General features: G+C 39.0%; 1 protein-coding gene and 1 non-coding gene across 8 annotated transcripts; one reads left to right on the top strand and one right to left on the bottom strand.

Moving 5' to 3' along the window:
• The first annotated feature begins 1,283 nt into the window (after positions 1-1,283).
• LOC102975696 (uncharacterized) lies at positions 1,284-3,788 on the top strand. The gene is made up of 3 exons (XR_008616912.1): positions 1,284-1,469; positions 2,357-2,562; positions 2,860-3,788. It is a non-coding gene; the product is annotated as an uncharacterized protein (transcript).
• Positions 2,359-21,010, bottom strand: SRSF10 (serine and arginine rich splicing factor 10). Of its 7 annotated transcripts, XR_003679166.2 has the most exons (8): positions 20,812-21,004; positions 19,241-19,345; positions 15,399-15,502; positions 13,011-13,173; positions 12,745-12,798; positions 12,511-12,612; positions 8,354-8,576; positions 2,359-2,447 (listed from the first exon to the last, which is right to left on the bottom strand). XR_003679166.2 is itself a non-coding variant. In XM_024125332.3 (7 exons), exons 1-7 carry the CDS (start codon positions 20,874-20,876, stop codon positions 8,516-8,518), a joined length of 654 nt encoding a protein of 217 aa, XP_023981100.1. In that variant the 5' UTR covers positions 20,877-21,004; the 3' UTR covers positions 7,285-8,515. The 7 variants fall into 7 exon arrangements, 6 of the variants coding, with proteins under 6 accessions (XP_023981100.1, XP_007121162.1, XP_007121161.1 ...); XM_024125332.3 differs by lacking the exon at positions 2,359-2,447 and having other exon boundaries at positions 7,285-8,576; XM_007121100.4 differs by lacking the exons at positions 2,359-2,447; positions 12,511-12,612 and having other exon boundaries at positions 7,285-8,576; positions 12,745-12,795; positions 20,812-21,007.
• Positions 21,011-21,301: the final 291 nt, after the last annotated feature.

Below are 21,301 nucleotides of genomic sequence, written 5' to 3'. Positions count from 1 at the left end.
GATTAGCAGCTGAAAGTCCCATGCTCAAAAATATCTTTTTTATTCTACACATTTCACCAAACTGATTAACAAACTCCTCTTTTAAATTCGTTTTCTTAAGAAACTTAATTAAGGTTCATGGCTACAAGAACACAGGGGTGGGGGATGATGGTAGCAGAAAAACTGAAGATTAAAAAACGAATTATGTGGGACTTATAAAAAGTACATATAAATCCTGTAACAAATAAAAAGTACGTATAAATCCTGTAACAAAAATGCGTACATGTTCATAGAAATTGGTGTTCCTTAAAACACAAACTCTGGGTTGCTATCCATTTACTCCAAAGAAGTTGCCCTTTTCCTCTTCCCTGCACCTTGGTGGCATAACCAACTGAACTCTATCTTTTCTCCCCGCTTTCACTTAACAAACTGGGCAGAAAGGGGAATAAGGGAGCCCCATTCTCGCAACAGATTTTTCTTGTGCGCTTACAGTGTGCTCTGCGCTCGGAGAAAGAGGTGTGTGTGGGGGGGGGGATGGGCAGACACGTAGCCACCACACCGTGTGACTGAAGTTCAGGACCAGTGGGACACAAAAGAGGAACTGATTAACTTGATCCGCACCTGTGTCGGAAACGCCTTCACAAGGGAGGCAACTACTCAAGAATTTCGAGGCTGCGGGCAGGGAGGACAAGAGGGAACCGCAAGCTGGAGAGCTGCAAAGAAGTCCCCGTAGCCGGGGAACAGAGTGACAGGAGTGTCAGGACTAAGTGGCCAAGGGCCAGCTTCAGAAATCAACTTGCTGGAGTACCTTCCATCAATAAGAGATCGGGTACACGGCTCGGTGAACTTAACCCGGGAACTCAAAGCCCCTTCGCTGACTCCCCACGGCGGGGAACCATCGGGTTCCAAGGGCCGCGGGCCCCGCGAGCCGGGCAGCCCGGGTGAAAGCCGCTGCCCTGGCGGGCGGCTGACGCCCCTTCCCCGGAGCGCCGGGCTCGGGCCCCGGAGTCGCCACGAGGGGGTGGCGTTGGCCGTGTTCTGTAGTGCCGGGCGAGCCCGGTGGGCACCTCCGGGAGAGGCCGGTGTCACCCGGTAGCCGGCGGAGGAACGGCACCCGGGGGCGCGGCGGTTGTTCCCGACATGCTCTTCTCGGGGAGGATTTCAAACCCTCGGCCGCAACCACCTCCCCTCCCCCGGCCCCGTCGGGCCCCAGCAACAGGCGTCGGCCCGCGTATCATTGGCCGGGCCGCGCAAAGGCGTGTTTTGATTGGCCGCCGCGGCCCCCGGCCCCGCTCTAGCGCTCACCACCGCCTCCATTTTGTCGGTAGAGGCAGAAGGGGAAGGTCGGTCGGGACGCTGAGGTTGCCTGCAGCTGTGTCGTCGGTGCTCGTGGGCTTCGCTCGTTCCGTGCCTCGTCTCTCCCTGGAAGGGGAGGGGGGCTTCGACGCCGAGCAGGAGCCGCCGCCGCCGTAGTCCCGGGTTCGAAGTCGGTGAGTGGCGGCGGCGCGGCGGGTGCGGCCATGTTGGCGGCCGCGCTCCCCATTGTTGGGGGAAGGAGGCGAGATCTGAGGCCGGGCGGGCGCGAGCGGCCCAGAGGAGCGGGTTCCCGGACCGGGCTCGAGGAACGCTGAGCCGTTCGGAAGCCCAGCTCCGTCGGCAGAACCGAACTTTCCGGGCTCGCGTTGGGAATGACTGACGATCCGGGAACTAATTTCTTTAGGGCTGTTAACATAGTCTGGAAGGGCCTCTCACCTTTTCGAAAAGAAGAGGGCTTCTTATTTGTTCGGTAACTTGGTTTCTTGGAATATCAAATGAAATCTCTAATGTTTAATGTTCACGATAGGGAGGCATTTTTTTGTATTTAAGAACTGACTTCGCTTGTTACGGCTTGTGAAACTTATTTTAAGACGGGGAGGAGTCAAGAGTTCATAACCAAAGGAAGAGCTGCATGACGTAGACACGTTGGGAGAGGAGGCTTTGTGAAAACAGATATGTGATGTGTCCAAAGACTGGGAAATTCTGGTGGGACTTTCAAAACATGGTCTTTAGGAAAGATTTTAAGCCCATTTCTTGGCATGGCTGTAAAGGTTAATGCTTCCGTGGTTTAACATTTTGGTCACAAAATCCGTGTGAGAATCTGAAAGGTTCCTAGGAAAAAGATGCAGCTTGTTGCGGGATTTCCCTCCCCAGATTCCTCAGGGTTTCCTGATCTCGAGGGTTTTTAAATGATGACAGTTACAAGGTCAAATCCATCTTTAGAGACTTTATTTTCTGCCTTTTAGTTCAGAAGTAGTCACTCTTTGTTTCTGTGGTAAATATAAACGATCACTTTCTCCTGTGTTTTTGAATTGAAATAATGAAATATTCGCTTTTCTAGCCAAGACTTCTCTCAAACTTGTGTGCTGAGGAGACTCAGATGTTGGCCTCAGCTCCTAGGCTGAACTCAGCAGATCGGCCCATGAAAACTTCTGTATTGAGACAAAGGAAAGGATCTATCAGAAAGCAACACCTATTATCCTGGGCGTGGCAGCAAGGAAGAGGACAGGTGGTGAAAATCCTGCAATCTGAAAAGCAGACTGAAAGGTATCAAAAACTTCCCGTTGTAATGGGGCATTTTATGATGGACTCATCCTAAACTGTTTTTATTTTTAAATAGAGGATTATTCAGATTTGTGGATAAGCTCACTTCTCTTAGGAAGGTAATAAAGTGCATGTAATGAAGTGTGAACAGTAGAGTGACGTTAAAGCAGCTGAATAGCATGTATTTGAGTCTTACGCAAGATTTCTGGAGTTACAAATTGGAGCTATTGAAGTTTCTTAAAAGTTTTGTACTACTTGAAGTGGAATTCTACTCAATATTTTGTTTGCATTCACTTACAGGTGACAAAGAAGCTGAAGATGGGTGGTGGAGAGAGGTATAACATTCCAGCCCCTCAGTCTAGAAATGTTAGTAAGAACCAACAACAGCTTAGTAGACAGAAGACCAAGGATCAGAATTCCCAGATGAAGATTGTTCATAAGAAAAAGGAAAGAGGACATACCTATAATTCATCAGCAGCTGCATGGCAGGCCATGCAAAGTGGGGGGAAGAACAAAAATTTTCCAAATAATCAAAACTGGAACTCTAGCTTATCAAGTCCCACCTTACTTTTTAAGTCTCAAACTAATCAGAACTATGCTGGAGCCAAATTTAGTGAGCCGCCATCACCAAGTGTTCTTCCTAAACCACCAAGCCACTGGGTTCCTGTTTCCTTTAATCCTTCTGATAAAGAAATAATGACATTTCAACTTAAAACCTTACTTAAAGTACAGGTATAAAATGAAAGTATTAATGTGTTTAAATTTAGTCATATTTAAGGATAATTGGCAATTGTCTCAGACCAAATTCACTAGGGAATTTAATCTGTAAAACTGCTAATTAACGTAGAAAATACAATTAGACTTAACTGTTTTGTGTGTTATGTGCACTGTGATGGCAGAATCAGTGCAACTTAACTAAATTATTGATAATTGTACTTCATATCCATATAAGTGTTCTCAACTGAGTAACCATTCAAGTGAAACCAGTCAAGTTTAGATTTGGGGAATGGTAAAGGAATCAACTTTTTCTATTGCCTGTTGGGGGAAAATAGTAATTTAAGATTATCATTCATGGATCAGCGGATTGACTTGTTGAGATCTGGTAAATGTGATTATAAGCATCCAGTTAAGACATAACAGGGGTTGAAAACTAGTTGAATATTTGAAAGTTTAATGTCCTAGAAACACCTAAACCAGTAATATGCCAACAATCTGATGCACTGCCAAAAGAAAATGTGAATTTTTTTTTAAGAGTATAGTTGTATTTTAGTGAACTGTACGGTGGTGAATGCGGAAAGGGCACGAGGGGCTATTTAGAATGAAACAGTATACCCCATTGTCCCTGTTACTGACATGCAGTGGATAGGTGTCTGCCAACAAATGCACCGAAACCATTTTTTATAGAAATAGTATTCGGTGTTCACCGAGTAGCTTTCAGAATACATTTTAGTATTATGGCACTGCACGAGCTATTCTGACAGTGATCTGGCTTCAAATCATCCCTGCAAAGCTTGTTTAAAGTTGGGAGCTGTATAATGTGAAAGTTTTACATACCTAGGAAAGAGCCATGTAAATATATGTAATAAACTTGTAGCATATGTAAAGTTTTGTTGGCATTTATCCTACAAAAATAGAATATTTTAGTATGAATTTGCTGAATGTAAGACATGGACTCTTTTTATACTATGGCCTAATTTTAAAGGTCCAAAAAAACCTTGTTTTTAAAGTTTGCTCTTGTGCTGAAGTGCCACTGTAGTATACTATAATTGATCTTGCTGTAAACTATATTTCAAAGTAAATCCTAGTGTAAGAAGTTTTATATAACTGAAAAGGTTTTAAGCTGCTAAAACACTTCCTATTTTTGAGAGATGTGAAATGCAGTATGGGATCTTAATTTCTTAAGCCCAAAGATTAACTATTAAGGGGTTCCTCTTAAAAGAGTCATTTTGGCTTTCAGCAATTTGTGTAACCTACGAGTATAGTGTACAATGCCAGTGGTTTTTTTTTTGTTCAACAGGTGCAACCCAGGGGACCACTCATTGCAAAAAGATGCAATTTCTTGCCTAATACCATGATAACATGTTTTGCTTACCTTAAAGATAAGCGCTAATTATGATAGCCAACCCAATAGTAAATTAAAAGGAAAGTGTGGGGGGGGTCTATTTAGAATATGATTGTAGGTGCCCTCTTTTCTCATTTGGCAGCTTTTTTGATACTTTTAAGCAGAATGGGTAAGTTGTATTTCTCCAAATAAATTCAGGTGAGATAATATTGCCCATATCAAATAATGATATCCTAAAGGCAAGTTTATATAATAGTACTTAATGTACATACAGGAATTTGAAGCATGAAATTAAAAAATAAAATTGTTTTCCCGTGTCTTGTTTTTATTGTATAAAAGATTGTTATGACTATGTAATATTCTTAGAATGCACATAATTAATTAATCCTACTGAAATACAATAGGACCGTTGGTTTTAAGAGGCAACCAATTTGCTAACTAACTGATACAGACATTTGGATTAGCAGCTATACCACTAAAAAAGCAACTGTGGCTTCCTCCTCCCAGCAGGGCTAACAGTAAAAGGCCACAGAATATTACTTTGGAAACTTACATAAAGCTTCTGAATTCATCTCATACCAAATTGAATAAAGCAGGTTTAATCGCCTGTCTCCCTCTTCTACATTTTCATTTTAAGATGACTTAGATAAACACAAGAGTTCTTGTCAATTTGAGAAATTCTGCAAGTTTTTTTTTCTATAATGTTTTCACAAGGGGACCTTGGAGGAGAAAAAAAAACTAAACTGGCTTTCTGTAAGTTCCAAATGATAGGATAGCTTAAACTAGTTCAAGAAAAATCTTTTTAATTTCTACACCAAGCAAGCAGTGAATCCCAGGGCCAGGCTGTATTTTCTCATGCAAACTGTTAGAAGAAACTGATTTGGAATGAGTTTTTTTCCTGTTTATTCCCAGTGTAATTTCTATTAACAGTGGCAAGAATTGCCCAGTTCTTTGCAGTACTGCGCACTGGAATCCCACTATATTCAACAATTTTCATCCCAAGCACCTTTATGTTAGGTTTTGATGTATACATGTAAATACAGTATATTACTAGATTTTTGGTTTGGGATTGACTCCAGTGGTAAAAGTGTTCAGAGAATTAAGAGCACATTGGCTTTAACTACAAAAATTTTTAATAGCTAAAGTTAATAATCGTATTGATATCTCACACCTTAGAAAGCTACTAATAAAGTTATGGTTAGTGTACAGGAAGTATGGTTGACATGAATTTCTCAAATCGTACTTGTAAGAACCAAAGAGTTGTTAGAGCTCATCTACCCTGTAGGGCTGCAGTCAGCCATAGCACGAGCCTTGTCAGTGTTACAATTTAAACTTGTATCTTTTTGATGGCAGCGTATAGTACGATGGAATCTTGAGCCCATAACCTATCTTTACACTTAAGTTCTGGTAAATTCTCTTCATCCCAGAAGCAAGCACAAGGTGGGAAAAAAACTGAAGGAGAACACTAGTTTTCTAGTGTTTGTCTCATAGGCAATTTGTAAACCAAGTGGGATAGAGTACATCTCAAACCTCTTCCTCTTACACAAATGAGGAAAGCCTACCCAGCCACAAATCTGTCAGGTAGAACTAAACCTAAAAAAAAAAAAAAAAAAAAAAAAATCCAAGATTTTTTGGATCCTAGACCAGTTTATTTCATTATCTAGCATTCAGAGATGTGCTCTACAACAAACGACACAAAGAGGCCTTTTACTTCTTTACAAACTACTCTGTCAATTGTCAACAAAATGAATTTACATGCCTTGCTTTGTACTCCAAATAAAAAAGGAATCCCCCATCTTTAACATAAGGGTGAAACAACTGTTAGGAATACATAGAAACAACACAATGAACATAACCGACACTGCTGGAGGAAGGGACAAAGGGAAAAAACCCCCAAAAAGATCCTTTTCCATAGCAGCTAGCTATGTCTCACAGATGTCAGTAGTTGAAGATGAATAGGCTGCTGACTTCTTTCATCAGTGAGGACAATTCACTCCTGGGACTCCTAAAAGCTCTGACAGACCACCTAGTTGAACACTGTTATTTTATTCCTGAGCTTCCACTGTGCTGTTCAAGTCACAGCCTCCCCACTTCAAAATTATCTCAGGATTTTGTAAACAGGAATATGGTCAAAATGCAATACGAGATTGAAATTTGGAAAGCCAGGCTGGAAAGTGAGTCAACAGCTGTTGAGATCTTGGATTACATTTAATCCCTTTTCCATCCAAGCAAGTTACAAATACTTTTTGCAATTATTTTCATAAATCTATTAAATCTTCCCTCTAAGTGAACTCTAGATTCCATTATATTAATTGTATTGTTATAAAATTTCCCCATTTGATTAAAAAAAACCAAAGATGAACCAAATGAAAAACCTTGGACACTTATCTAGTATCTGCCACTTACTTGCTGTGTGATCTTGGGCAAGTTTGAAAAAATGGGTAAAAATACCTCCATTTCGTATCTCCCTTAGGTATATTCTGCTATACTTTCAAAATCTTTATAAATTAAAGGCTTAAACACTTCTGTATTTTTAGATGAGTAACTTTACACAAAAAGTTTTAAATGTGGCAGAAATAAAGACAAAAACCAAATATGCAAGTGATGAAATCAATGTATAGATAAACTTCATATCCTAATAAGGAACTAAGGAATCCAAAACATTTTGTGATACTATAAAAGTTATTTATTCACTATACACAGAACATGTCCCCTATAAAATGTACATGTAAATCGCTAGAAAGTATATTTGGTGAACATTTTCTCAATTACAGAACATACTATATCAGTTGGGAATAACAGCTGTCTGCCTCAAAATAATCTAATTATAGCACCCAGAGTCTGCTTTACATCTGATGCAAAGTTAAATACTTATTTTGGGGATTGTTTCCTAACGTGTTTGAGGAGGCAGAGTTAACCATTATATATAAATCTAGTATATTACAGTCACTGCACAATAAATCAGTTTATTACAGATTAAAACAAATCATTTTCTCATTATTTGTATTAATGGGATGAAAACAAATACTGGATACTTTTAAATGGCAAATAACCACAAAATTACTTATCTTTGATAGTATATTGGGTTTTATAATTACATGGGCTATAAATGGTGTAAAATAATTATGAATAATACACCTCAAAACAGTGAGGCCACACTGTAATGATTCACTGGATTGTGCTCAGTAGACATTTATTAAGTGAATTTTATCTATTTTTCTCCCCAATTACCCAGTACAATTTTTGCCCACAGTAAGGGCTCAGTAAATGTTTGCTGAATATACTGACTAGGAAAGAGGTGAGAAGAGATGGACCCTCTTAGCTGGATGTCAAGTATAATTGGAATTTATGTGGGAGAGTGTTTAAGGAAGATGTAAACCACATGTGGCATACAAGTAAGGAAACTCAGATGCCAACAAAGCAAACCATTAAGCAGAAAACACTGGCACTGGAATAAACAAAGGCAAGATTTGCCAATAGCAAAAACAACTGATTTTAAGAGATAAGCAAGTTTATATTGGACCATACCTTTTCTCACCCAATTCAGTTTGAGACAGACCAATAGAGGCACTGTTAAGAGACTATGGCTGTCTTCCTTGATATTCAAACATCCTAGTTTCCAATTTAACATGGACCTGTTACCCATGAATCAATATAAACCTATTCAGATTTAGGGATTAGTTTCCACAAGTACAAAGTTGAATTTCCTTTTATTTGTCCTAAAATGCTTACTTTCAAACTTGAAGGGACTTCAATTATTCCATGTAGTTTCGATAACATTCTTTTATCTTTTCAGACCAGAGTCAAAATATTCGTACAGTATTCATACTGCAGCACCTTCCACCCACCCTTTGGTCGCTTGAACTGCCCTTCTTTGGTTCTTTTTCCGCTTTCTCAGATCTTTCTTGAAGTGTAGTAAGCAGAACTGTACTGGGTATTCCAGCTGCAGTTTGGTCTTAAATAAAAGAAGGATGTTTGTCAGTTTGGTTTTCTTTATTCTTCTCTGTGGTATACAGGATTTTGTTAGTTGAACTGGATGTAGCAGCTTACAGGGCCAAATTTTCAAGAGAATAGTATAATAGTTCCCAGGTCTTTTCCCTGGGTTGTAACTTAACAGCTCATACTCTATGTAGCACCTTTCCTTTCTCACTGAAGCATTATCTGTCATTATTCTTCTTGCTTACTTGGCTTCAAAAAAAAAAAAAAAAAAAAAAATGCAGACAGATCTTAAGCAAAACGAGAGGTGAAGTGTCAGCTCTCACTTGAGTCTTGATATGTTCTACTCCAATACTGAGCCGTGCCAGACACACAGTAGATACTCAATAATTATGGAACTCAATTATGTAACCCAACATTAAAGCCCTGTATAAGGATCCTTAAGTATCAGTAGGATCCTATCTATCATGGGTTCAACTATAAAATAGTCCCTTTGAAGCTATGTTATTTAGGTATGTCACTTTAGAAATAACATATAAGGTTCTCAAGAAAATAGCATGAGTCTAAAAATAAGTGACACAAGTAAAAAAATAAAAACGAAACCATTACTTCTAATTCTATACAGACAGAAAAATTAAACGGGCTATTTCCCCAATCTACTCTAAGTACAATCCATTAAAAAAAAAAAACAACATGTAAGGATCCAGCTGAGCTCAAATCCTGGATCTGCCTTTTATTGCTTTTTCTTTGTGCCTCCATTTCCTTATCATCTGTTACACGAGAAAATAAAGGTATCTTTCTCATAGGGTCTCGTGATGAGTAAATGAGTTAACACATAAAGCTTTTAGAACAGTGTCTGGCACATCATAAATACTCAATAAATATCAGCTATACTTGTCTTTATAAAGCAGCTTGAACTCAAACCACAAAACACCTAAACCAGTTCCCCACAGTGATTATCACTTAATATTAAGTGCTCACGAACATTCAATGCAAAAATATTTTAAATCACGCCATAAACATAAGGCCCAATCCATCTTGTTTAGGATGGGGAAGAGTTGAATTATTGGTCCATCTAATAATGAAAATATAAACTTAAAATTAGCTGACTCAAATTTCATTTTAATGCGTATCTCAACACTACCAATAACCTCTAAGTTATTTAACCCAAGGGGTTTAATAAGCAATAATGAAACAACTGACATTACATAAGGAATTTTTAAGTACTATGTAAAAGATGTACCTCTCTGGCAGGTTCTATCATTTCCAAAGTAAAACCTGTGCCTAGTGCAACACTGATTTAAAATATTCCTAAATCCGTTGTTATTGTATAATCTCATTCAAAACTATAATAATTCCAGTTAATCATTATTTCCTTCATTTTGTTTTTATTATAGCATGTTTGCTTAATTTACAGCAAGCAGAAAATAAGCTGGGTCTTGTTTTGATCCAAACATTGATGTTTTAAAGGTTGTACACAATATTTGTTAAAAAGAACATATAAAAATACCTTTTTAGAAGCTTCTATAAGAAAGAAAATACAAAGTTTAACCCCACAACTTTCCTCTTTGCTAGAACTGCAAACTACTGCTACAGTTTTAAATAGACTTTTTGTTGTTTAAACTATACATCCAGGAAAATCTAAAAAAATTAAAGAAACGTGCATATAAATGATTGCATAGCAGAACATGAACATTAACTGCAAACAGTAAAGAAATGAAAGTTAGAAATACTATCAAATATACAAAGGTTCTAGAATCAATCCTTTAAACACATTCCACAAACAGTATTTAAAAACCACCTTTTGTTCTTTACAGGCAAGGCCTAGATTACTAAAACCAAAATTGAAAAAAGTAATCCTCTAAAAGGAATGGTTTCCCCACAACATTTCTTACTTATTATGCCTGTAAGCAAGCAATCTAAAAATGTTAAGGATGCCAGCTTTTAATTAAAGAAACGTGCATATAAATGATTGCATAGCAGAACATGAACATTAACTGCAAACAGTAAAGAAATGAAAGTTAGAAATATTTACAGCAAGCAGAAAATAAGCTGGGTCTTGTTTTGATCCAAACATTGATGTTTTAAAGGTTGTACACAATATTTGTTAAAAAGAACATATAAAAATACCTTTTTAGAAGCTTCTATAAGAAAGAAAATACAAAGTTTAACCCCACAACTTTCCTCTTTGCTAGAACTGCAAACTACTGCTACAGTTTTAAATAGACTTTTTGTTGTTTAAACTATACATCCAGGAAAATCTAAAAAAATTAAAGAAACGTGCATATAAATGATTGCATAGCAGAACATGAACATTAACTGCAAACAGTAAAGAAATGAAAGTTAGAAATACTATCAAATATACAAAGGTTCTAGAATCAATCCTTTAAACACATTCCACAAACAGTATTTAAAAACCACCTTTTGTTCTTTACAGGCAAGGCCTAGATTACTAAAACCAAAATTGAAAAAAGTAACCCTCTAAAAGGAATGGTTTTCCCACAACATTTCTTACTTATTATGCCTGTAAGCAAGCACTGTAAAATTTTTAAAGATGCCAACTTTTATTCTGAAATGAGATTGGACACGTCAAGTCACTTTTTATTGCCCCCAAATGATCTCACAGAGAGATATTAGAAATTATAAAGAGTTAGGGTATTATTTTCATCAGGTACTAACATGGATAATCAGTCAAAACCTCGAGATGTGACTTCCTTAAAATTAGTTTTTTCCAGAATTATTTAAAATCTCATGGCACCACAGAATCACGTAGAATGGGAGTGTTGTCTTTTTACTTGCCTCACATTAAATAAACTGAGGCGTGAAGAACAGCCTCCTTCATAAGATATGGGCAAATTTTGATACAAATGCACACACCAAGTGCTTTAAGCATCAAAATTCAGTCCTTTTACACTATGTGCACACACAAACAAAACCTACTTTGAAAACACTTTACTTGCTTTTAACAGCAGTAAGAAGACTAAGCAATATTATGGTCAACAATGCTCCTTAAAGTTTAGAGTAACTGCATAAGAGCATTCTTTTCCCCTTAAAATTATTTCTGCCATCATCAACCTGCCCAAATTTTAAGGTGGGTTTTTCTGATGTTTGTATGGTTCCAAATCTTCACAGAAACCAGAAAAGTGAAGGCTCCGTGTTTCAATCAAAAACTCCATCTCCCTGAAAATGCTACTTAACCCAGTTGGCGTCATTCCCCGAGACAGTGGGGTTAACAAAAGAACTATTCCATACTGTGTCATAAATTATCATCGTGGGTCTCGACACCTTGACAAGACAAAAAGGTCCACCCTGAACCTAAATGTGTCTAGTCGGGTCAGTGTTGTACGGTGGCTACAACTTCACTTTTGTATCATTCTACCTTATTAGCAAGCTACATTTCTAGGTTAACAGTTCTACCAAATATGGATATGAAAGTTTATTTTTAATAAGACAATGTTGCAAATTATGGTCAACCAACATCTTTTCACCAATACCTCAAGCATTAAAAAATGAGAATCTTTACAAAAATATACAGAGACACCACAAATTGGTAGCTGCCCATAACATTAAACAAACTGGACTCTTAAGAGTGGCTTCTCAACAGCATATCATTTTAATAATAACCATTGCCTGGTACAGGGAAAACTGACAAGTGTTTTTTTAAGCATCATTGCAACATTGTATTCCTGATAATTTAAGTAAACCAAACTATGAGTAAATGAATGATACATGCCTAAAAATATCATGGTTTATACTATCAGTGGCCACTGGACTTAGGACTAGTCCAAGACCTTGATCTAGATTTTGACCTAGACCTAGACTGTGATCTTGACTGAGATTTGGATCTAGGTGGTTCTTTTTTCCTTGATTCCTTTTCATATCTTGAGCCAGACTTATAATGTGTTTTGGAATCTGTTTTAGAGGTGCCTCTAGTTTTGGTGTGAGATGCAGACCTAGAACGTGATTTAGCCTTCATTTCTTTCTTGGGCTGGGACTTGGACCGTGATCTTGAATTGGATTTAGATCTTGAAAAAGATCGATTTCGGTGTTTGAATCTTTCAAAACAGAGGAGAGATACAATTAGAGTAAAAATTAGATTCTATATTAATCAAATTTGTTATTTTTAGAGCAAAAGTTCACTCTGAAATTGAAAAATGTATAGTCTTTTTCAAAGCAAAGTTATTTACCTATCATTGTCGGAATGGCTTCTGCTACGCCGTGGTCTTCCAGTCGGTCTACTGCTAAAAAGTACATCAGAAAAAGCAAACAGTGACACATGTCTATTTACAAGTTTCTAATTAAAAAAGTGAACCATAAAACTTTTAAAATAAAGCACTGAAAATATTTTTAGTCTCAATGAAGCATACAATGTACATAATTAACAGTATACAAGAAGATTTTGAAAAATTAAAGGCCAACAAACTAAATCTTTTCTGTGGTACACATCACTTACTTTCTAGGACTATAAGATCTTCTATAGTTGTAATCAAAGGAACGACTTCTTGATCTCCTTCTTTCGTAACTTCGGCTTCTAGACCGTCTATATCTGTCATAATCATCATAGCGTGAAGAACTATACACGTTCCTCCCTTCCTTGGCTTTCATCTGATTTGGAGCTATGAAATACACAGAACAGAAACATTTACAAACATTAAAATCGTAGTATTTAAGCCTCCAAATTATAGGAAAAATTCCTGCATCCCCTTCCTTTATGCCTCCAAATCTTGTGGCTACTTGTGAATGTTAATCTTGGAAAAGGTATTCATTTTCAAGCAAGTCTACCTGAAGACTGTTTTATGTTAAAAATAATACCCTCAAATATCTTCCCAACTATTTTGTTTCTTCAAAGACCTCTCACATCTAGTTGGTTGTCCAAAAATATGCCAACTACTTCGACATTAGGAAAATATACCATGAAAGTATTTTTTAAATTCCGAATTAAAATACAAATGACTTTTGAAGCATATGCTAATTTGGAATTATCCTACCATGGTTTCCATTCATTAGGAACAAAATTAACAATGACCAAATACTTAATGGTGGCCTACGAATGATATGTAGTGTCAAAATGCAATAATATATAGTTATACAGTTCTGAGAAACTATGACAAAGAAAAGCAGAAGAAAACTAACACTTGTCGAATGCCTTAGACATACCCACACCCCGGACAGTCCTCAATCCTTACGTTATCTCATTCAATCCTATGAAGCAGATACTTTATGCATGTGTGTGTGAATGTATAAATAACACAGACTACCCAGGAACCTATCATTCAACCCAAGAACTACAGAATCACCAACAGCTTGTGTCTACCTAAGTACTCCCCCTCTCTTTAGCAGCTTTTTTTCCCCCCAGGAGCTATTTTAATCTCTATCTTTTAACATCTTGCTTAAGGAAACATAACAGTTGAGCCAGAATTCAAACCCAGGTGTATTTGACCCCAAAGCCTGTACTTATGCCTCATTAGCATGCAGCCAACACCTGGTGTATGCCTGCCTATTAATAAAAACCAAGTACTAATATAAAATCTTTTCTAAATTTTATATAGTCTTTCCCAGTCTATCTGTTCATTTCTACAGCCAGGCACCTACATAATTACCCAATTACACCTTGATGATCTTTATGCAGAAGGGAAATGGCTCAAGAGAACCAAAACTTTCCAAAGTTTATTCTTTTCAATTTCACTCTTATTATATTAAAAATGCCACAGCTGATAGTACTGATCTACCTTCTTAAAGAGTCCAAACATATTTCAGGCATTCTGATCACTGCATTCTAAGTCCTTTTGTCTACCCTGAAATTCTGCAAAGTATTCAAGATACTCTATCTTCCTAAAAAACTATCTTTCTGGGTTTTGAACAGACAGACATATTGCACAACACTTCCAAGAAGCACTCTCAGAACAATTTGTATAAATATGATGTATTTCTGCGTGCCACAACTACTGAAGCCCGCGTGCCCAGAGCCCGTGCTCCGCGAGAGAAGCCACTGCAATGAGAAACCCACGCATTGCAACAGAGAGTAGCCCCTGCTCACTGCAACTAGAGAAAGCCCGCGCGCAGCAACAGAGACCCAAAGCAGCCAAAAACAAAATAAATAAATCGGCTAAAAAAATAAAATTAAGGGCTTCCCTGGTGGCGCAGTGGTTGAGAGTCCGCCTGCCGATGCAGCGGACACGGGTTCGTGCCCCGGTCCGGGAAGATCCCACATGCTGCGGAGCGGCTGGGCCCGTGAGCCATGGCCGCTGAGCCTGTGTGTCTGGAGCCTGTGCTCCGCAAAGGGAGAGGCCACAAGAGTGAGAGGCCCGCATACCGCAAAAAAAATATAATAATAATAAAAAAATAAAATTAAAAAGAAAATTTTAAAAATCTGTATTTATGTCAAACCTCCCAATTCATCCCACCCTCCACCCTTTCCCCTCGTGTCCACACGTCCATTCTCTACGTTTTCATCTCTATTCCTGCCCTGCAAACAGGTTCATCTGTATGATTTTTCTTGTTTCCACATATATGCGTTAATACATGTTTGTTTTTCTCTTTCTGACTTACTTTACTCTGTATGACAGACTCTAGGTCCATCCACATCTCTAGTGGGAACCTGTGGTATAGCACAGGTAGCTCAGCTCAATGCTCTGTGACGACCTAGATGGGTAGGATGGGGGTGGTGGTGGCGGGGAGGCCCAAGAGGGAGGGGATAGATGTATACACATAGCTGATTCACTTTGTTATAGAGCAGAAACCAACACACCTTTGTAAAGCAATAATACTCCAAGTAAAAAAAAATCTATATACAGAAAAAAAGGAAATGATGCATTTTACATATAGACATAAAGGTACTTACTCTTTCGATCCCCCTGTGCAAACTGTATTTCAATTTGGCGTCCACAAATCCATTTTCTGTCCAAATTATGTAAAGCATCTTCTGCATCACGAACATCCTCAAATGTGCTAAATGTTAAGGGGCTTGGGAAGTTTTGCAAACTTTGATAATGAATGAAAGTTCAGTTGGTAAGTCTGGAACAATTCACAATCTCTCGATATTATTCTAGAAACTCAACCAGACCCCACTAACTGGTTGGTTGATTCAGCTATAAACACTTTAGAGTATTTAAAGCACTTGTGACTCCCTAAGGCATGAGTTTGAAAACACTTATGAATACATATTATAAAGTTATTACTGAAATAAGGCCTGTTACGGCTGAACTACCAAGTAATCCCATCAGAAGATTTTCCTGAGTTTTTAGACTTTTATAAAACAAAACAAAAAAGAAAAACAAATGTCAGTTTTTGTATGCTAAAACAAAAATTTCTTAAAATAAAACCAAAACTGTTTTTCATATTTTTGTTTCAAATGAAAAAAAGCAAATGCCAATAGTTCTTGTGTAAGCAAGCAGAATATACAAGAAACGAAAGCATCAACCTCAAATTAATCTTGCTATTTTTCTCAGACATCCCTAACATTATTATTTCACTTAGTTGTCTTCCTTATTACACCTTACTGGGAAGACTGGTACACCAGCCACTTGTAGCTATTAAGAGAATGCCAAGCAATACTTAAGACATCATATTATATCCATGCACAGACCATAAAAGCATGCTGCCAAGAAATAACAGACCATTTCTAAAGATTCCTGGACTGGAAAGCCCTAACCATGACACTAAACATAAAGCTTCCCGTAGAGAAGTGCGTTTGGGACTGGTTTTCAATTTGAGAAATTTCAAGATAATATTTATAAGCCTAAAGCAGGAACCGCTGGTACCCATTTCTGATCTGAGAGGCTGTTGCGCCTTGTTCTCCCCCAACAAAGTTATTCTGACCAAATTTAGTTCCTTTCCTAAAACCACCATTCTAATAGAAGCCAAGCACATATTCAGAGCAGTGTTTGATATAAAAGCTTCTGAAGGGGAGCTAGGCTACGTTTGGCTGTGGATTTTCATTCTGTACTAAATAAAATTCACTATTCTAACTTGTCCATTTCTATTTCTTAAATTTGAGAGGAGTGCAGATCTTGAGTGCTGATTAAAAAAATCCCTGAAGCGATATACTCTCTTCAAGACTGATATTAATATTTATTCCAGAGACTAAAAGGTCTGCCTCGCTAGATTTCCAATTTTTTTTCTGGAAGGACTTAAAGACCATAACAGGGTCCCAGTTCTCTCTCTGTGAGGCTATTATGTGTAGTGAATGAGAGGTTTTCTTAAGTCCTAAATCACAAGATTTTCATCATGAAAAGACAAAGGTTGATGAGGAGTTTAGAACCTTGAACACTATAATCAACCACCCCTCCAGGTTAATGCAGTTGGGCTCTAAAATAATTGAAAAGAACAAGTTCATTTAAAGGGTATACTACTTTGCTACTTTGAGACAGAATAACTTCTTAAAGGATTTAGACCAAGAAGTATAAATATTATTAATGAGAGCCTATCATCCTCCAGGGCTACCCTCAAAAACAGAACCCTGGGGCTTCCCTGGTGGCGCAGTGGTTGAGGGTCCACCTGCCGATGCAGGGGACGCGGGTTCGTGCCCCGGTACGCCTGCACGTCCGGAGCCTGTGCTCCGCAACGGGAGAGGCCACAACAGTGAGAGGCCCGCGTACCGCAAAAAAAAAAAAAACAAAAAAAAAACAAAACACAACAAACAGAATCCTGGGTTGGATGAACCATGGCAAGGTTCTACCTGACCTGTTAAGAGAAAGCTAGCTCTGGGAATGGGGTCAGATAGAAAAGAGGACCACAGCAGGGACAGACAAATATCATTCTGATGCCAGTTACGGAGTAATCTGTACTCAGGGTCTTTGCAAAATCCTGATACCTATTTCTTTTTAACTATTTGAAGACCACAGACAAACTTTGTGTATAAAAATAGCTATAATTCACCTTGAGATTCCTTTGGTTAACTCTTTCCTGGCTCAAGTATCACATACTCTTCAGTCAAACTGCTGATCCTGGTTCCCAGGCCACCCCCAAACCAGGTAAAATCAGGCCAACATTGTAAGCCAGAATGTACCGTTACTTTTTTTTTTTTTTTAAACCAAGCCAGATATACCTCTTATCCTCTCTGTAACAGAGCTTTGCAACCAATTCCCACAACTGTCCTTGATCACTGGCCCTGCAGGAGTAGCAGCTTTTGGCATTTCGCCTAAGTCTCATTAGAACTCTGCTAAGTTTCAAGAGATCCACTGAATTTAAGCGATAAGAGTTTTTCCTAGCCTGAAGTCCACAGCCCAAACCTTTGTTGCCACAAGATGATCTCACTGAAGGAAGTAATGTCACCTGAAACTCTGGGCCAAGGAACAATTTCCCACAGATCCTGATTACGTACCCATACCAAAGATAAGGCCTTCTGCAACCCATTCTGGGCCAACTGATCACATGTGCTAAAGCAGTCAGGGCCAGCAGGTTTCAAAGAGCTAAGTTTCAGATGTTAGGAGTATGTGTGTGCCCCTAGCAGCCCCTTTAAAAAAATCTATAAACAGTATCTCTAGTGTATCTGACCTTATAAAACCACCAGAGCCGTTTCTAAGTAGTCCCCAGTGCATGCACCTGTGTGCCCTCTAAGCATGGCTCTATGGAGTCGGCTTGACTCCAGAACCTCATGCTACTCCAAAGAGCACTGCCTGCTACACTATGGCACCTGACCACTTGGTCCAAAACAGAAATATGCTGAGTTTAAGCTTAACAACATTACATCCTGGTACACTTTAACTTCACAAGCTAAGAGAGTGCATTTATACAAGACCACATCACAATCAAAGGCCCACGTAAATCGTTACAGGTTTCGTCACTAGACCAAACCAGAATAATTTTGAAAATTAACTGCTTACAAAACATGAGAAAAAAAAAAAAAGGAAAATAGTTATTCTGTAGGATACATCAGGTATGACTCCTTTAATCTTGGCCATCATTCAACTTCATCTTGACCTTTAACTCTTTAAGTGCTTGTCAGAAGGACTTGTCATGAGATGCTTGGCCAAATATGACAGATGGCTTTATCTTTAACTTTGAAAAACAACCTTTTCCCCCTTTTGTAGATAAAGCGAGGCTTTGTCTCCCATTAGGCTTGTCCTTCTTCCAGCTTTTCTTTATATTTTCTTTTCCCAAACTCTCCCTTCTCTTCAAGCCTGATCCTTAAGAGGTCTTTGGCTTGTCTACTTGCCTTAAGTGTTGAACTCTACTCTAAAGGTTCTTTCATGCTTTCTCTTTGGGGTCGCCATAACTGTACAGCTTTACATTCTCTGAGGTAACAACAGAGGACAGCAAATTAGGGGACAATATTAAAGAAGTTTACCTCATTGTTATACAATTTGTTTTTGATCAAGTGATTCAAGTTAACAAACAAGAATACCAAACTTTAATTGCTAAGCACAAGAACATATTAACTTTTGAGTTACATTAAAGGTGGCAGCAACCAGAGTGTATTCAGATTTAAATCACATATTATAATCATTGATTTGAGTTTCAGCAGCATGAATGGGAATTTAAATATTTTACTGTTTTTGGATCAACTTTAAGAAATAGTAAGAGCAATGTGTGAGTCAGAATTAACTTAGAAAAAATTGAAGACAAAACATTTATTAGAAGACAAAAAAAAAAAACAACTACTTTTTAGATGTTACCTCTTACAAAAACTTGAATTTCAAACTTCAACACCCCTCACTAATCAGCCATCTGAAGAAAGGATATTGAACATATGCAAATCCTCTTGGACGGCGAGTGTAGAAATCAAGTGGAACATACACATCAACTATAGGACCATAACGACCAAACTCGCGTCGTAAATCTTCAGACCTAAAACATCATAAAAAGATGCCAAATTTTTAAGTCCACTCCTTTAAAAGTTTCTTTGTAAGAAATAGGTTTCTTTCTGTAATATCTCAATTAATGAAAGAGACTGTGCTATGTTCCTGGGTGACCTGAAACAAACAAGCTTTCTAAATCTCAACATCAAGAGCCAACAGTAAGAATATACAACGTCTTTCTAAAAAAAAAAGCCAGAATGCAAGATTCTGGAAGATAATAACGCAGTTTATAATAAAACCTATTATTATTTTACATTAACAACAGGAAAACAGACATTTAAGGAACCCTGATTACAACTTATCTCTATTGCTTTTATCCACAGCCTTCATTTTTCATAAATATAGAAGCACTGAGTTGTACGTAACTATTGCTATTTTTTTAACAGTATCAAAGCAACTCTAGTATTCTAAAAAATACAAAGCACTTATTTTACCTCCAAATTTTAGCGACAGGGTTACACACTTAATAGTAAGTAGATAAGGTTTGATAAATAAGTCACATATATAATTCCTCAATAAATGTCAACATGACATGAAGAGAAAAGTTTCCTAGACGCTAGAGTAATTACTATTGCTTACTTGCCCTACTTAAAGATAAGACAGAAAAATATAAATCATACGAGGCTACTTAAATTTTTTGTGTGTGCAGAGTGATTATTTGTTAAGTAAATCTCATCTTGTGATAAGACCTCTTCCAAAAAAGTCTGACGGGAACTCCAAGCAATTAAGGGAATTGGCGAGAACAAAGGGACGGTCAGAATTAATCCAATTTAGCTATCAACGTCCTAATGGTAGAGGGTTCCTAAACCTCCGTTCTCAAAGGGTGGCCAGTATTTCCCGGAAATGGGAAGAACTAGTTCGTACCGTTTAAGTGGAAGAATTTTATATTTCTAATCTCAACATTCCCTTTATCCAAACATCTACAACACCAAAAAAAAAAAAAAATCGCAAATAAAACACAACAACAACAAAAAGGGTAGCAAATGCTTCGCCACACTCCCCTCCCCCGATCCGTTATTTTACTGCAAAGCAGTTTTTCTTTTTAACTAGAAAAAAAAACAATTTCTGGGCCAAGGGGGCGTGCACTCCAAGGAACGTGAACTTCAAATCAATGGGGGGAGCTGATATTCGGCGGAGGCAGAGGCCGAACGCCCGGAAAGGAAGCGGGAAGGAAGGGGCCCCCATCTGCGGAGGGGGAGGGGACCGAAACGCCGCCACGCGGCCCGCTCTCCCGCGGCTGCCCGGGAGGACCAGCGGCGCCGCCCTCGCTCCCACGCGGCGGTTATGCCCGCTGCGCGGCCTAGTTGGGGCCAGAAAGCCGGCGCGGAACCCGCCATCTTCAGCCCTTCCCCTCCCCCGGCGCAGGCCCAGCGCGCCGCCGCCGCCGCCGCACTGGTCCTCTCCGACCGCCCGCGGCCTCCCCTCTTGGGCCCGGAATGCCTCCCTTGTACATACCTGGTATCGTCCGCCACGTTCCTTACGAAGAGAGACGTGTTGGGGGGACGCAGGTACCGGGACATGACGGCGGCGTGGGTCTCAGCAGGGACACTAACGGGCTCAGCAAACCGTTCGCAGCTCCGGCGCCAGATCCTCAAGACACACAGCCAGAGAGCTCCGCTACGGCAAACGCCTCTTCTCGCGAGAGTTCACTCCCGCCTGCCCCCACCTCCTACCTGAGTGCAACGCCGGGATCTGCAACGGTTCTTTCCCGCGAGATCACGCGGCGTGCGCCTGCGCATGCGGGCGGCGGGAGTACGTGCTGCAGTCTAGATCTCATTCATTGGCTTCTTGAGCTGTCTCCCGTTCTCCCGCTAGCCCGCTCTTTCTTTCTTAAGTGCTTTATTTTGCCGCCCTTTTCTCCCTTGCACCGCGTTCTCCCCTCCTTACCGCCCCCCCGCAAGTCAGGAAGCAGATGTTTTAACCTGTACACCATACTGTACAGTTT

Source organism: Physeter macrocephalus, chromosome 3 (genome assembly GCF_002837175.3).
Source record: "Physeter macrocephalus isolate SW-GA chromosome 3, ASM283717v5, whole genome shotgun sequence".
NCBI classification, from domain to species: Eukaryota; Metazoa; Chordata; class Mammalia; order Artiodactyla; family Physeteridae; genus Physeter; species Physeter macrocephalus.
Note: the sequence above shows the minus strand (reverse complement) of the source record. Positions and strands in the feature narration are given on the sequence as shown.

What these genes read in the sequence shown, in the direction of transcription:
- SRSF10 (XM_007121097.4), bottom strand. Translation starts at nt 20,876, where the DNA reads ATGTCCCGGTACCTGCGTCCCCCCAACACGTCTCTCTTCGTAAGGAAC. An exon ending in TGCACAGGGGGATCGAAAGA is followed by an intron (nt 13,174 to 15,398) that starts GTAAGTACCTTT and finishes TGTATTTCATAG; the next exon opens with CTCCAAATCAGATGAAAGCC. An exon ending in AGATCTTATAGTCCTAGAAA is followed by an intron (nt 12,799 to 13,010) that starts GTAAGTGATGTG and finishes TGTACTTTTTAG; the next exon opens with CAGTAGACCGACTGGAAGAC.